At 36.7% G+C, this 15058-nt stretch overlaps 2 protein-coding genes across 4 annotated transcripts; both read left to right on the top strand.

Moving 5' to 3' along the window:
• LOC109232943 (cell division cycle 20.1, cofactor of APC complex-like) lies at positions 1783–5161 on the top strand. The gene is made up of 5 exons (XM_019398643.1): positions 1783–2063; positions 2863–3132; positions 3494–3763; positions 3861–4439; positions 4537–5161. Exons 1-5 carry the CDS (start codon positions 1980–1982, stop codon positions 4675–4677), a joined length of 1344 nt encoding a protein of 447 aa, XP_019254188.1. The 5' UTR covers positions 1783–1979; the 3' UTR covers positions 4678–5161.
• On the top strand, positions 5548–14485 carry LOC109232942 (growth-regulating factor 4-like). Of its 3 annotated transcripts, none has more exons than XM_019398642.1 (7): positions 5548–5700; positions 5794–5828; positions 6212–6479; positions 12475–12853; positions 13543–13799; positions 13894–14071; positions 14173–14485. In XM_019398642.1, coding segments are annotated over exons 3-7 (1056 nt in total). In that variant the 5' UTR covers positions 5548–5700; positions 5794–5828; positions 6212–6238; the 3' UTR covers positions 14174–14485. The 3 variants fall into 3 exon arrangements, with proteins under 3 accessions (XP_019254187.1, XP_019254186.1, XP_019254185.1); XM_019398641.1 differs by having other exon boundaries at positions 5794–6017; XM_019398640.1 differs by having other exon boundaries at positions 5548–5925.

Raw genomic sequence — 15058 nt, 5'->3', positions numbered from 1 at the left:
TGGAAAAGAAAAACTCATCTTCTTCCAGAGGAATATCAGGCACAACAGACATATGCTTTTTCAGATTTAAGACAATTTTGTAGATGTAGTAACTCAATTGGATAGAGACTCGTGCTGATAACGTGCTAAGAAATGTAGCTCAAAGTAACAATATAAAACAAGAAGATAAGTAGAATAAGAGAAGAAGAGATAACTTTCTTATTTCATCAAGTGTTCAAGTGTGTACAATGTGGTGCCAAAATCCTCTATTTATAGGATTACATAGAGGCATACAAAAGAATGCCATAAACATGACATTAAATATTTGAGATCATGGAGGAAGATCATGGGGAGGTTATGGAGGTGTGGGAGTTACAACTATAATGGTGAGAAGTAGTGGGAGTTATATACAAATGGAGAAGAGTAGTGGGAGTAACTTCTTTAGGAGTTATAGACATCCACTACAAAATATAATATTTCATAACAATTGTATTATATTGTATTGTTTTGTTTTGATGAATACACTGTTTGAATAGATTATATCGTTTGTCATCGTTTCATGATGTGATGCGCCAGTAATATGAAGAATAAACTTGCAATATTATTAAATAAAAAAAGTAGGAGACATGATAGAATTATTATGTAGAAAATTAAGGTAAAGGATAAAATATAATTATTTAATAATAAGGAAGGGCAAGATGAGACTAAAAAAAGTAAGATAACGACGCGACCATACCAAACCAGTCGTTACATAAAGTGGCACTTTTCATCGTTACATAACAACAGATTTAATGATACGATACAATAAAATTTAAGTAACAATCAAAATAAATATTGTATTTAAAGTAACAATACAATACAATAAAATAGATAACAACCATCCAAACAAGCTGTTAGCCAGTAAATGTATAATATATTCATGTATAATATGTATATAACTGTATATAATTATTATTTATAAGCGTATATAATCAGTTTGTGTAGTAAAAAATGTAAGCAGTAAATCCGACCAGCTATTTGGGTAACAATCCTGATAAATAACTACTTCTCAATAGGGTTGTGCATTTGGTTCGGATATCCGAGAATCCGAACCGATCCGCCCTATTCGGATTTTCGGATTTTAGATTTTGGATATTCGGATTGGATATGGATTAGGTTTTTTAAAAGTTCGGATATTCGGATTGGATTCGGATTGGTATATTTTAATCCAATCCGATCCGAAATCTGAAATATATGGACATGTATAAATATTAGACTCTTCATATTGCTTTGTCCGCTTCTCTTAAGTCTTACCTTTGTGTCTCTCATTCTCAGTCTCTCTTTCCTAACAACAGACAACGTCGCCTCTTCTTTATTAAATTTGTTCGGAATTTACACTTTATTTTATTTTGCTATGAAACTTTTATTTTTGTCTATTGCTATGATAGATATTTGTTTCCTTTCAATTAAATAAAATGGTGAATAGCAATAGACTTAAAAATATCGTAGCCGATTAGATTGTTAGTAGCCTTAATAAGACGTACAATCCGATCCGAAAATCCGAAATATTTACCGATCCAAACTTTAAAATCCGATCTGCCATCCAATTTAATTTGGATTGCATTTTATAAAATCCAAAATCCGAATTCACAATCCGAAATATGCTAAATCCGATCCGATGGGACCGATGCACAACCCTACTTCTCAATGAGTTATCCGGAGCAGAAAACTGACCCGAGAAAGAACCCGTTTCTTGTGGCCCATTTGTCTTTGACCGCCTCCGAAACATATATAGCCGTTATCATACGTTAACATTCAATCAGAAACTCAAATCCTTCTCACTGAAGAAATTCTAACGCGCTCTCTTCTCTCAGAAATTGCTCTGCGGAAAACGCCATTAACACTGACTATTCTTTCTCTCTTTCATTGTTTCATTGTTGCTCTGCGGAAAACGCCTCTGTATTCACTTTTGTAGTAATCGTTTGAGTATCCAAAGATTTTAATTGGCTGGGTCTGTATCTATGGATGCAGGGAGCAGATACAACAACAAGTTTCGCCGTCCTCTCTTTACTCCGATATCTCACAACAAAACTTCTCAAGAGAATGTACGATTTCTATTTCCCTGTATATATATATATATACGGTTTCTTGAGTTTGTGTCATGATTTCTTCGCTCATTAAATTGGGTTCGATAAACCCAACTAATTTAGGGTTTTTGGCGTCGTTGATAATTGATTGATATTTTTTCTTGGCTCGTTAGTTGCAGTGAATTAGTGTATCCTTTTTGATTTTTTTTGGGTTTTGTGCGTTTTGCTTAATTTGTGTGCAACTTGGAATTCCTCTTACCTTTTTTCCCCTGTAATTACGGGGAATTTTTTTAATTTTTTATTATTATGCAATCTTAATTATTGAACATATTTTCTTGCGATCTGGTTTTGCTACATATTTTCCAGTTTTTCCTGTTATTCATCTTAAATTGTATGTCAATGTGGTTAACTGATCACTTCTACTTTTTATTAATAATTTTTTTTGGATGTTTTTACATTTTTATTTAGAGAAAGAAGCTAAGAGTATGGGGTTTATTGAAGGTGAAGAAATTCTTTTGGACTAAAGTTTATTCCTAAAATGTCAATCAAACTTAGGAAATTGAAATTGGGAAATAGGTAAAGGTTTTGTTTTTGCTTTGAGCTTTCATCAATCAAAATAGAAAATAAATTTGAGTTAGGTGTTTTAACATGTACAGATGAAGTTTCAGCTCTTTTTGTCATCTCATCCTGTTTTGTGTGGTATTCTAATGATTATTCTCATTATTTTTAGAGTGTCAGCATTATGTCGTGTTTTGCTTTTTATATGAAATTTGCTGTTAGGTTGAGTTCTAAATGCTAAGTTTTTTGTGAAATGCAGTTGGACAGGTTCATTCCCAACCGTTCTGCGATGGATTTTGACTATGCACATTACATGCTCAGTGGTGGAAAGGTTAAAAAGGAAAATTCTGGAGTAAATTCTGCATCTAAAGAAGCCTATACAAAACAGTTAGCAGAAATTTTCAACATGAATAGAACAAGGATCCTCGCTTTTAAGAATAAGCCTCCGCCTTCGGCTGAGAGAGTTTTTAAATCTCCATCACCTATTCAACAGTCAAAGACCACTAAAAAGAGGAGATTCATTCCCCAAGTGTGTATTTCTTTCTTCCCCTTTTTACTACTCCCTCTGTCACAAAAAGAATAACACTTTTCGGATTTCGAGAGTAAACGAATTATTAAATGAGTTGTTCCTTGACCACGAATTTTTCATATACCTTTTAAATATTTGAATTGTTAATTGTTGTGACTTATAGTGCTTTATATGTAGTTTCCAAATATATAAATTTTATTTACAAAAACGTAAAGATTCTATGTCCGAATTCATGGTCAAAGTTAAGAAGTTTGACTCTCAAAATCCGAAAACTCTCATCCTTTTTGGGAGGAGGAGTACTCATACTTAGATGTTTTTTTTTCCGCTTTTGTTCCTAACTTAGAGAACTCCTTTGAAACAGACTGCAGAGAGGACGCTGGACGCTCCTGATATACTAGATGATTTTTATCTCAATTTGTTAGATTGGGGATGCAGTAACATTGTCGCCATTGCCCTAGGAAATTCTGTATATCTGTGGGACGCTTCTGATGGTTCTGTTACTGAGCTTCTCTCAGTTAGTGATGATTTAGGGCCAGTGACTGGTGTCAGCTGGGCACCAGATGGAAGACATCTTGCATTGGGCTTAAATAATTCCCATGTTCAGTTGTGGGACTCCAGTTCCAGCCGGTTGGTGAGTAGATTCTTTCATCATATTTCTTTTAGTCTAATTAGCATACAGCAAATTAATATTCTATATCAGAAGTCTAATATCTTTTCTTTATAAACAGCTGAGGACTTTACGGGGACACAGCTTAAGAGTTGGCTCGCTTGATTGGAATGGCCACATACTGACAACTGGAAGCATGGACACTATGATCATCAATAATGATGTGCGTATAAGATCCCACGTCGTTGGAACATACAGGGGACACAATCAGGAGATATGTGGATTGAAGTGGTCTGCTTCAGGCCAGCAATTGGCTAGTGGAGGGAATGACAATTTGGTCCACATATGGAGCGTATCGACGGGATCACCTAACTCTACACGCCAATGGATTCATCGTATGACGGACCACACAGCTGCTGTGAAAGCTATTTCCTGGTGTCCTTTCCAGAGTAACATGGTCGCCTCGGGAGGTGGTGTTGGAGATGAGTGCATAAAGTTTTGGAACACCAACACCGGAGCTTGCTTGAATTCTGTGGATACAGGTTCACAAGTCTGTTCGTTGCTTTGGAACAGACACGAACGCGAGCTTTTGAGTTCTCATGGCTTTACTGATAACCAGCTGACAGTGTGGAAATATCCTTCTATGACAAAAGTTGCAGAACTTTTCGGTCACACATCAAGAGTTCTTCATATGGCTCAGGTATGATTGGTCCACACAAATGCCATGTCGCGTTCATTTATGCTTTATATTTCTTTGCGCTTCACAGTTTACTGACTTTTTGTGTAACATATTTCAGAGTCCAGATGGCTATACTGTGGCGACTGCAGCAGCTGATGAGACACTAAGATTTTGGAATATTTTTGGGAATCCTGAAGAGACCAAGTCTGTGCCAAAGAGAAAACTAGAGCCATTTTTTGACTTGGCTCAGATTAGATAAAACTATTAGGCAAGCAATAACTGTTGGAATGTAGTCACTGAGGATAACTATTGGCACATTTTTATCTTGCACTATTCCGGCAACAAAGCTGCTTGGAGTGACAAGGGAAGAATCGGTGAAGTCCAGACGCGAAAGTAGCTTTGTTTATACTTTTGATGGATGTGGTTGCCAAGTGGTCTAATGACATTAGATGTATTGCAAAAGTAGTGTTCAGATTCTAGATGAGTTTTGGCAAATGTATAGTAAGACTGTATAAAAGTCAGTTTTTGGGACCTTTTTACAGTATGTCATTATAATGTATTACCATTAGTATTCTGAAAGTTCATAAATTGAATTATGGATAACTTTTTCATCTGATGTATTTGGAGTTTATCTTGTTTAGGGAAATCATGTTCAGGTTCTGCTTTGAGCAGCCTTCTCTCTCTGAGTTATGTCAAATGTATTTTTGTTATATTTTTTTGAATGTATAGAAAGTTTGTGGGGACTTTTGTATATGTCATTTAATGTATTACCATTAGTTTGATTTTCTGAAAGTTTATTTTAATTGAACTATGGATAACTTTAATATGAGTTAGGTGTTGATAGTTTAACAGCCGTATTGTGAAATCAATTATGAAACGAGCAAATAAACGGAAACAAACACAAAAAAATATAACAACCACCCAGTGGAATCTCACGACTAGGATCTGGGGAGGGTACTAATGTGACAAATTAACCACGAACAACTATAAAATAAAATATAATCATATGAACATTTGAAAGATAGAGATGAAGAACTATTACATCAATTGGACCACAACAAGACATGACCCCCCATACCCTAAGGTCCCCCCCCCCCCTTACCCTTCCAACCTCAACCCCACACATCCTTTATTCACATGTCCCAATGCTTCCCTTAACCTCAACACTCCCAATACTCATAAAACTTCATTAACTTCCCCAAAACCCCTCCACTTCTGTTTTTCTCTGCTAAAACACAATGTCAACCTCAAAATCTCCATTTGACTAGTTCTAACTACCCATGTAATCAAACCCCTTTTTCCCCCTTAACAAAGTACACTATCAGTCTTCTTCACTTACTTTCTTCAATAACTTTTCTCTCTGTTCTTCTTGCAGGTTTTATCCAAACCCTAGATCTGTCCCCCTTTTAGGTAACCTCAACTACCTCTGCTCTCTACCAACACACACACACACATACACAGAGTTATACACAAAACACAGAGTTGCACAAAAAGACTGATATTTTTGGTAAGCCCATCAACCTCTGCTCTCTACACAACACACCACACACTCAGTTACACAAAAAACACACAGTTACACCAAAAAGACTGATCTTTTAGGTAACCCCATCAACCTATGCTCTATACACAACACATCACTCATACAGTTACACCAAAAACACACAGTTGCACACAGCTACACCAAAAACACACAGTTGCACAAAAAAGACTTGTTTTTTCAATCTTTTTTAATTTTAGCATAAATATAAATTTATTTGTATATTTACTGCTATTGTGTTCTTTTTTGGGTGCAGCTTTTTGTGAAGGGAAAAGGGTGTAAAATGAGTGGGACATCAATATCATTGGGGGTTGGGGTGGGGGGAGGTGGTGGAGAGGTGGGGGTGGCGGGATATGACTATGGATTCCGGCCACCATTTACGGCGGTGCAGTGGCAGGAGTTGGAGCATCAAGCAATGATATACAAGTACTTAGTGGCAGGGATGCCCGTGCCACCGGACCTTGTAGTTCCAATTAGAAGGAGTTTTGATGCTATCTCTGCCAGGTTCTTTAATCATCCTAGTTGTATGTTCCTCTCTTTGTTCTCTTTGTTCAGTGTTTTAACTGTTTTTTTCGGTTTGTTTGAGTATGCATATAACCGACCTCAACTTATTGCACTTGTTGGGATTGAGGCGTAGTTGTTGTAGTTATTTGTAGTTATTTGAGAAGCAATGTTCCTAGATCTGCATGCTCCCATTTTCACCATCGAAGTATGATAATCTCCCAATTCATAAAACGCAAACACTTTAATATGCTCTCAACTACAATAGTTAACCAAATTAAGTAGTGGTAGTGGGGATAGCAGGAATGCTTTAGAATACTAGAGCTGCGTGCTAGTTGGCTGAGACTTTAGGAAAAAGGAAAAAAAGAGACCTTGCTTGTTGTTAAGGGAGTAGAATCATGAATAGCCAAGACTGTTTGATTCTAAAATTTTGGTTGGAAGTATATCATCCATTCAGTTTTTGAACTTATTTCTTATTTTGTAATGGGTAAAGGTAAAAATGCCGCTAAACTAAACGAAATGGTTTAACTTTTCCATCTGTCAAAACATGGCCTCAAAGCTATTCCCATCGTTACCAAATTGGGCCTAATATTGCACTTTTCAACTAACGGACTTGGTTTTGTGTTAATTTTGTATATAATTACCATTTTTTGTCCATTTTAATGTCGGGGGAGCCTAATTAAAAACCCCGTGCCACCTTCAAGTTCAACCATAGACTAGTCGTTGGGGATTTTTCATTTTCACTACCACTGGTGCACCCCTATGAGTATTTTTAGCCCACCAGCTATTATATGATGTAGGGGTGGGCATCGGTCGGATCGGTTCGGTTATGAATATTATCGGTTTTGTCTATCGGCTATCGGTTTACAAATATCGTAACCCGATAACCAAACCGATAAGATATTGGTTATCGGTTATCGGTTAATCGGTTATCGATCATTATCGGTTCGGTTATCGGTTTACCTGATAAGATAAAATAAGTAAAACAGTTTCGCGATGTATAAAACTGTTTCGCAATGTATAAAACAGTTTCAGTATAAAACTATTTTGCTAAAACAGTTTTATAAGATTTTAAGAACTATTTTGCTAAAACTCTTTTCAGAACTGTTCTATTTCACAAGAATTTAAATTTAATGCAACATCCAATAAAATAAACACTAACCAAAGTTTCTATCTTTGTTCAGACGACTAGCAGTAACTCTTTGTATATAGATATCTACTTTTTTACTCTAGTACATAATTATGTATGTAGATTAAAAAGTTTATTAGTTATGAAATACAAATTTTATAACAACTGACACAAGATAACTTTGTAAGAGCTCAACAATTAAAGCACACGACCAATCTCACTTCAGCTTTCAAACAAACCAAGAAAAATCCAAAGCCAGAATGCTTTCAAACAAACTAAGAAAAAGATGAAGACGAAGCAACTAAAAACTTACACGAAGAATCAAGATGAAGCTGAAGAATGCGACTGAGAAATGCGACTGAAGAGTGAAGAAGATGCGGCTGAAGAATCTGATGGATCTGAGAAATGAAGTGAAGATGCGACTGAAGAGTGAAAGAAATAAGCTGAGAAATGCGACTGACGCTGGCCTGAGTCTTGACGAGCTGACTGGTGAGGGCGTGATGCGGCTGACGCCGGCCTTAGTCTTGACGGGCTGACTGGTGAGTGCGTGAGGCGGAGAAACTGAGAAAGAATAGGGAAATCAAAGAGTGAACTATGAAGTATGAATTATGAAACCCTAGTATGTATATACTTAAGGGTAAACTAGTAAATTAGTTAATCCTTATTGGGTTATCGGTTTTACCCAATAATAGAATTGCCAAACCGAGCCCGAACCGATAACCCAATAAATTTTTTTTTAGCCCGTTACCGAACCGTTAATCCAATAACCCGATACCGATAGCCAAATAAATAATTAACGGTTCGGGTTATCGGTTTTACCCGATATATGCCCACCCCTAAGATGATGCCATTGCTGAGTTCTTGAAAAAACCCAGATGAAAAAATTAGCCAAAAAAGTCTTTCAGATTGATACTTTGAGTCTTTGACTATATTTTTTCTCAAATTAACACAATGGGTTTGCCACGAAGTATTCAAGATTGAAATTTACGGCTAAATTTCAACTCAAATCAACACAACGTGAACAAGCCAGATGGAAAAAAATTAAAGGGTCAACTCGTTGAATTTAACTAGAATTTTACCACCCTCAAAAGGCTATGATGAGTACTCAATAGCAATGTCTCACAGGTGTTTTGACGGCAACGCGAGTCGGAGTGGGGTGGCTCAACGCCGGGGGAGTTTGGAAGTATGAAAGGGATTGAGGCGTGTGTGGAGTTAGTGGTGGAGGGAGAAGTGTGAGACGAATATAGAAGGGAAATTGTGGATAATGTGGAAGCCATTGTGGTAGAGTGTAAGAGGATGAGAGGAGATGATGGGAGAAGAGAGTGAAATAGCGAAGGAGAAAATATGATTCGGGGTGGGGTGGGGTGGGGTGGGGGGTGGGGAGAGGGGGGGGTAGGAACAAGAGGCAGGTGAGTTTTAATTAGTGACTGCATCAAAATGTGCTAAAAATGTTAATTATATATAAAACCAAGTTCATCGGCCAAAAAAAAAGCAATATAGGCCCAATTTGGCAATGACATGGATAGCTTTGAGACCAAGTTTTAATAGAGGGCAAAGTTAAACCATTTCGCATAGTTCAAGGACATTTTTGACCCTTTGCCCTTTTATAATGGATTAGTCCTAGAAGAAGTTGTCATCCTCTTTGTTAAAAGAAGATTTCTTTTGAGTAGGATGAATGGGTTCGAGTTTTGAATTAGTCTAATATCTAGTGTAATCTAGCTGAGGATGCAATTCGTGTCAGACCTAGGACATTGCATTAGGGGGGTCAATGATCAACGGTAAGCAAGCAACAAAAGTAGAAAGAGCCAAGAGATGTTACATTTGTCGGTGGGTAATTAGGTTAACTTAGTGTAGTTGGTCATTTTATAGTGCTTGCATTAATGAATGGGAGGCATACCAAACTTTGATGGTTAAATGGGTGCATGCGGATCTAGGAACATTGTTTGTCATCGCTTTCCTTTTCGTCATTTGGGTGGAAAAAAAAACCTTGTTGTTACAACTGTATAATCATGAACAACCAAGCTTGTGTTTGATTCTAAAATCTTTGTTGGAAGTATATTACCCATTCATCTTTTAAAATTTATTTCTTATTCTGTAACGGATTAGTCCTTGAAGAAGTAAGTAATTATTTTTCTTTTACAAAAGCTTGTTTGCGCAAGGGAGTCAAGGATCCATGACTTTGATCTAGTCTTTAGTGTAATCTAATTGAGGGTGCAATTTGGTGACGTGCCTAGGAGGCGAGGACTCCGCGCAAAGGGGTCAACGATCTGTGACAAGAAAACAACAAAAGTAAAGAGAGTCGATAGATGTTGCATTTAAGCGGAGCAATTTACAAATTTAATTCTAGTTAATTAAATATGCTCAACTCTACACATGATTAACTTAACAAATTTAACTATTCGAAAATACATGAGAGCTACCCAGCATCATAACTTGCCAGGTTTGTTGAGCCTTAACTTTTCTCAATCATATATATATATATATATATATATATATATATACAATTTGTTCACCTTTCGCCATGTCACTATAATAATTAATATATGAGAATTGATAGTAAATTGGCAACTTTTACCGTAGCTGCCAGCCTAACCCCCCCCCCCCCCTCCTTTATCCGGGCTTGGGACTTGCCATGTGAGCAAAGCTCACACACGCAGAGTTATAATAATTATTACTCCCTCCGTTCCAGTTTATGTGAACCTATTTACTTTTTGGTCCGTTCCAAAAAGAATGACCCCTTCTAAATTTGGTAACAATTTAGCTTAAACTTACAATTCTACCCTTAATGAGAAGCTTTTATAACAACACAAATACTCTGGGGTCTGGGCCCCTTTTTGACTTGTTTAGGACCACAAATTCCAAAAATCTTCATAAAAGGGCCATATCTGTCCCTCTACTATTAAATATTAGTTATATATATCCTCCGTTATACTATTCGAAGGTATTTGCCCTTGTCGTTATCCTTTTTAATATTTTTGCCCTTTCTTTTAACGGAAAATGCAGCCTCAATTCTGAAATGACACGTGGCGAAAATCTGTTTGATACCCAAATAGCTAACCCATATCCAAAATTGCCTACACATTTACCCGATCCAAAAAGAAAATATTTTTTATTCCCACTTTTCAGTACTTGTGCGTTCATATTTTTTCGCTAAATGCCTCGACTTCTCCTCTCTCATCACTCATGTTCTCTCTCTTTCTTCTCATTTCACAAGTTACCAAGTGCTGATTGATTTTCAATTACCCAAATGGCTTAAGAATCTAAATTAATTTTTTTTGCTTTCAGTTACCCAAGATTCATGGAAGAATCTGGTTTTGCATAATTTTATCAATAACTTCTAGAGAATTTAATTGGATCTTTCCATTTTGGGTTTTTGAGTCTTTTTGCTTTCAATGAATATTACAGACTTTATGTTTGAATTTGTATTTTTTCTTTTTGGGAAATGATGAACATTTCATCCCGGTGGCCTACAGCTAGTTCCATATATTTGTGTTAAGGAGATGCTGAGAATTGAACGGAATTGGCCGAGATTCAACAAGTTTCTTGATAAGAGTTTGTCAGTTTTTGGGTAGGGATGAGGAAGGAGATGTTGAAGATGATTATATCATAAAATTTCTTTTTTATGATATTGGAGAAGATGGCAAAAAATTTCTTTTTTTGCCACGTGTCAGTTTGGAATTGAGTCTGATTGTCCGTTAAAAGGAGGGGCAAAAATATTAAAAAGGATAACGGCAAGGGCAAATACCTTCGAATAGTATAACGGAGGATATAACTAATATTTAATAGTAGAGGGACAGATGTGACCCTTTTCCGTATTTTCTTAAACTCTGTACCCAGTCAAACAGGTTCACATAAATTGGAAGAGGGAGTATATAAATGGTAATTTATTTATTGTTTGAACTATTCATAAATTAAATTATAATCTTTCACAAATTTAATTGTCATGATGTAGCCACACGGTGAGCAGAGAAGCAACTACTCTTCCGCCTTCTACTAAACAATTTTACTTATCATGTTTTTCTTCATCAGTTTTCAACTTCTTATTTTTGTTAAAAACAGTACATAAATATTTTTACAGTTGATATAAATAACCTAAAAAAAGGGGACAGCCCGTTGCAAGAAGCATCCAACATTCCCATAGGGTCCAGGTAAGGCTGCACCCTTAGGGTGTGATGTAGGCAGCCTACATGCTACCCTAATGCAAGTATCAATGGCTTATATAAGTACACTAGACAACTTTATCGTTGCTCAAGACTGTCCTTCCAATTAAATGATAAAAAATTAGCTAATTTATATATAGTACATCAAATTCTAAAAACAACACAGTATTCCTCGAACACGTCCTCTCTTTTTGAAAAAATTGGGCAAATTGCATTGTCTCATTTAAAATGAAGGACAAATAATGCCCTGGATTTTGTGATTTGAACCTGCGATTTTAGCCGAATGGATAATAGCCTTCATTATACTAAATTCAATCATTTATATAAATAGTTAATTTTTTACGGCCGAAGGGCTTGCTTAAACATAGATCCAGCCATATTTGCATCTAATGGGCTATATCTTTGTGCTTCCTTTTGACAATACAGCTTAGGTTGGCATGTTTTTTGCCTTTCCAGAGGCTTATCCAGTGTTTGCTTTTTGGTTTTACACATATTCCAAGGTGTACAGCTGTATAAAATTTAATGTCTCTCTCAAGGACTCCTATTGAGATTGTGCCCAAGTGTCAATACCTATTACCATAATTCCAGTCTCATGGAGTTTTGACTGCAGTGTAGCCGTTCAAATCTAGTAGAACTCTTTTTTTGGCTAGAGAAAGGTCTTTCTTTTTCATTTGGTGGTTGAGGGGCTTGTTAGGCAAATATGTAGCTCATTGTATTTCACATGTGCAGTGAGTTATTGTTCTTATTATGGGAAGAAGTTTGACCCTGAGCCAGGAAGATGTAGAAGAACTGATGGAAAGAAATGGAGGTGCTCCAAAGATGCACATCCTGACTCAAAATATTGTGAGCGGCACATGCATCGAGGCCGTAACCGTTCAAGAAAGCCTGTGGAATCTCAATCTACTTCCCAGTCCTTGTCGACTACTATATCACATATTACTACTGGGAGCAGCAATAGAACTGGAAGTTTCCTAAGTAATAGCAGCGGTAGTTTCCAAAACATGCCATTATATTCCGTTGCTACTTCAGATGTACTTAGTTATGGAAGCACTGCAACAAAGCTGCAGATGGAGCCTGTCTCTTATGGGATAAATAACAAGGAGTACAGGTACGTCCCTTCTTCCTCTGTGGTTCCTGTTCTCTTTAGATGCACTAAATCTCGTTGTTTTGCCGCATAGCTGTTTAATACTGTTTTCTAGTGACAAGTTCTGCTCCTATGTTCTGTTGTTTTCTATTGCTGATAAAAGATTTGCTGGCTCAAATCTTTTCCATTTGAAAGGATGCTAAATAGGACACGGGTGACTGTCACTCCTCGTTTCCCAGTTATTTCAAACTTAAAACTGTCAGGTAGCGGATATGTTCTTCTCTCTTATACTTGATTACCATCTTCCCTTTGTAAAATATTTGAGGTCCAAATTATCTTACATATAGAGGTTGAAATACTAGCGACTATCATGAGTACTTAGAGGATATCACTAACCATGATATTATCTAAAATCGTCATCTGCTTCATCAATTTTAGCTCATCAACTATAGCACAGTTAGACTACTTTATATTTGTCAGGTTCAAGTTGGCTGTCAATAAAATCTCATTAATTTGAGAAAACTGTATCTTGTTTTTTTCAGGCCTGTTCGTAAGTCAGTGTTTGCACTTCACATTTAGTGGTGGGGGGCTGGGTACCATTTGAACACATGTTTTCTTATTACTGCTCCAGTGGATATGTCTGATATGGTGTAATGTTGGTCTTGCCTTTGGAGTAAATGGCATAAAATCCAGTTTCATGAAATGCTACACAGGTATCTCCATGGAATGGCTCCTGATGCTGATGACTCATCAGAAGTTTCCGCGAGTGTGAGAAGTCTAGGGATGGGTTCTAACACAGACAACATGTGGCGTCTAATGCCATCACAAGTTCCGTCAAAGCCCACAGTGAATCCGAAAAATGATTCCCAGTTGCCGGGTAGCTCACCTCATCCATTCGAGCCTGTAATTGATGCAACAATTGCAAAACAACCCCAACATTGCTTCTTTAGCAATGACATAGGTTCACCTGGTAATTTTGCTAACGAAAAAGCCTTTAATGCTATTGAATATCCCTTCCTTTACCAAATATTTTTACGAATACGCTTTTTTGATGTCGAATACAGTAAAGCAGGAGCCACATCCAATGCGCTCGTTCTTTGACGAGTGGCCTACATCCAAAGAGTCATGGTCCAATCTTGATGAGGAATACGGCAAAAATAATTTCTCCACCACACAGCTCTCCATATCCACTCCAAATGCTCATACTGGATTCTCTTCAATGAGTACACGTTCCCCTAAATGGTGAAATTTTAGCATTTTTAGCTACCTCTTTTTCCATTATAGTTGCAACTAAGTGTTCCTCAGCCAGCTTATCACAACTCTTGCACTTTTATTGCGTGCAGATGCTTGAGGAAGCTGGCGCTGGACTAACTCTGAGTCGTCTCGGGTGCTGTGCGGCGAATGGTTGTTATTGTGCTAACTGATCTCTGTTTGTATGAGTTACATGCACTTTTTATATTACTGGTACATTTAGTCCTTGCATGTATTTGTATTTGTGCTTCAAATTCGATACTCTTTTAGGCAAAACTAGATGGCTTATAAGGCAACTGCAGCTCAAGTTTGCCATAAAAAATAATGTATTTATTCAAGTCAGTTTCTGGGTGAGATGATCAGTTTGTGGTTTCTTGCTATGAGAGATCAACCCATTTTATGGTTGGAAATTATCTTCTTTTTAAGAATTAGAAATGACACCAGGTAGCCTGGTTATCTTCAAATGCTACCTGGTTAAGTTCGTGTGCTTAGGTGCACTTGATGGATGTATCGGATCGTAGAAATGACACCAGGTAGCCACTCTAGACGGCTGCTTTCTAAGAATTAGCAAGTGCGTCTTGAGTCAAATTTTGAGACAAAAATGTCCTGCATTGTCCTGAAGATTTTTAGTTTAAAATTTCAGGACAAAACAAGTGGTGGCTTATCTCTAAATAGTATCCATGACAATGGCTATCTGTGCACTTGCCCCCACTTGATCTCTCACTATCCAATTTTCTCAAGGAAACTCATATCTCATTGCATCCTACACTTGTTTATAAGTTTTAGAAATTCAAATTCGTTAAACTACTTAAATTTTAAACTTTGATATTGCATTTTATCTACTTAACTAACTTTTCAATCATTATTTTAATATTTTATTTATTTCGAAATCACTGATATAATGTTTGAATCAGATCACACCTTGACATGCTCATGTACCAAGATTTAAATGTCCAATATGAATAGATCACCATCGTA

Source organism: Nicotiana attenuata, chromosome 10 (assembly GCF_001879085.1).
Source record: "Nicotiana attenuata strain UT chromosome 10, NIATTr2, whole genome shotgun sequence".
Taxonomy (NCBI): domain Eukaryota; kingdom Viridiplantae; phylum Streptophyta; class Magnoliopsida; order Solanales; family Solanaceae; genus Nicotiana; species Nicotiana attenuata.
This window is presented reverse-complemented; position numbering and strand designations above follow the sequence as displayed.

Coding starts and splice junctions, on each gene's coding strand:
- LOC109232942 (XM_019398642.1), top strand. CDS start 6,239: ATGAGTGGGACATCAATATCATTGGGGGTTGGGGTGGGGGGAGGTGGT. Junction 6,480..12,474: donor GTTCTTTAATCATCCTAGTT/GTATGTTCCTCT, acceptor TCACATGTGCAG/TGAGTTATTGTTCTTATTAT. Junction 13,800..13,893: donor CAATGACATAGGTTCACCTG/GTAATTTTGCTA, acceptor TGTCGAATACAG/TAAAGCAGGAGCCACATCCA.
- LOC109232943 (XM_019398643.1), top strand. CDS start 1,980: ATGGATGCAGGGAGCAGATACAACAACAAGTTTCGCCGTCCTCTCTTT. Junction 2,064..2,862: donor ACAAAACTTCTCAAGAGAAT/GTACGATTTCTA, acceptor TGTGAAATGCAG/TTGGACAGGTTCATTCCCAA. Junction 4,440..4,536: donor GAGTTCTTCATATGGCTCAG/GTATGATTGGTC, acceptor AACATATTTCAG/AGTCCAGATGGCTATACTGT.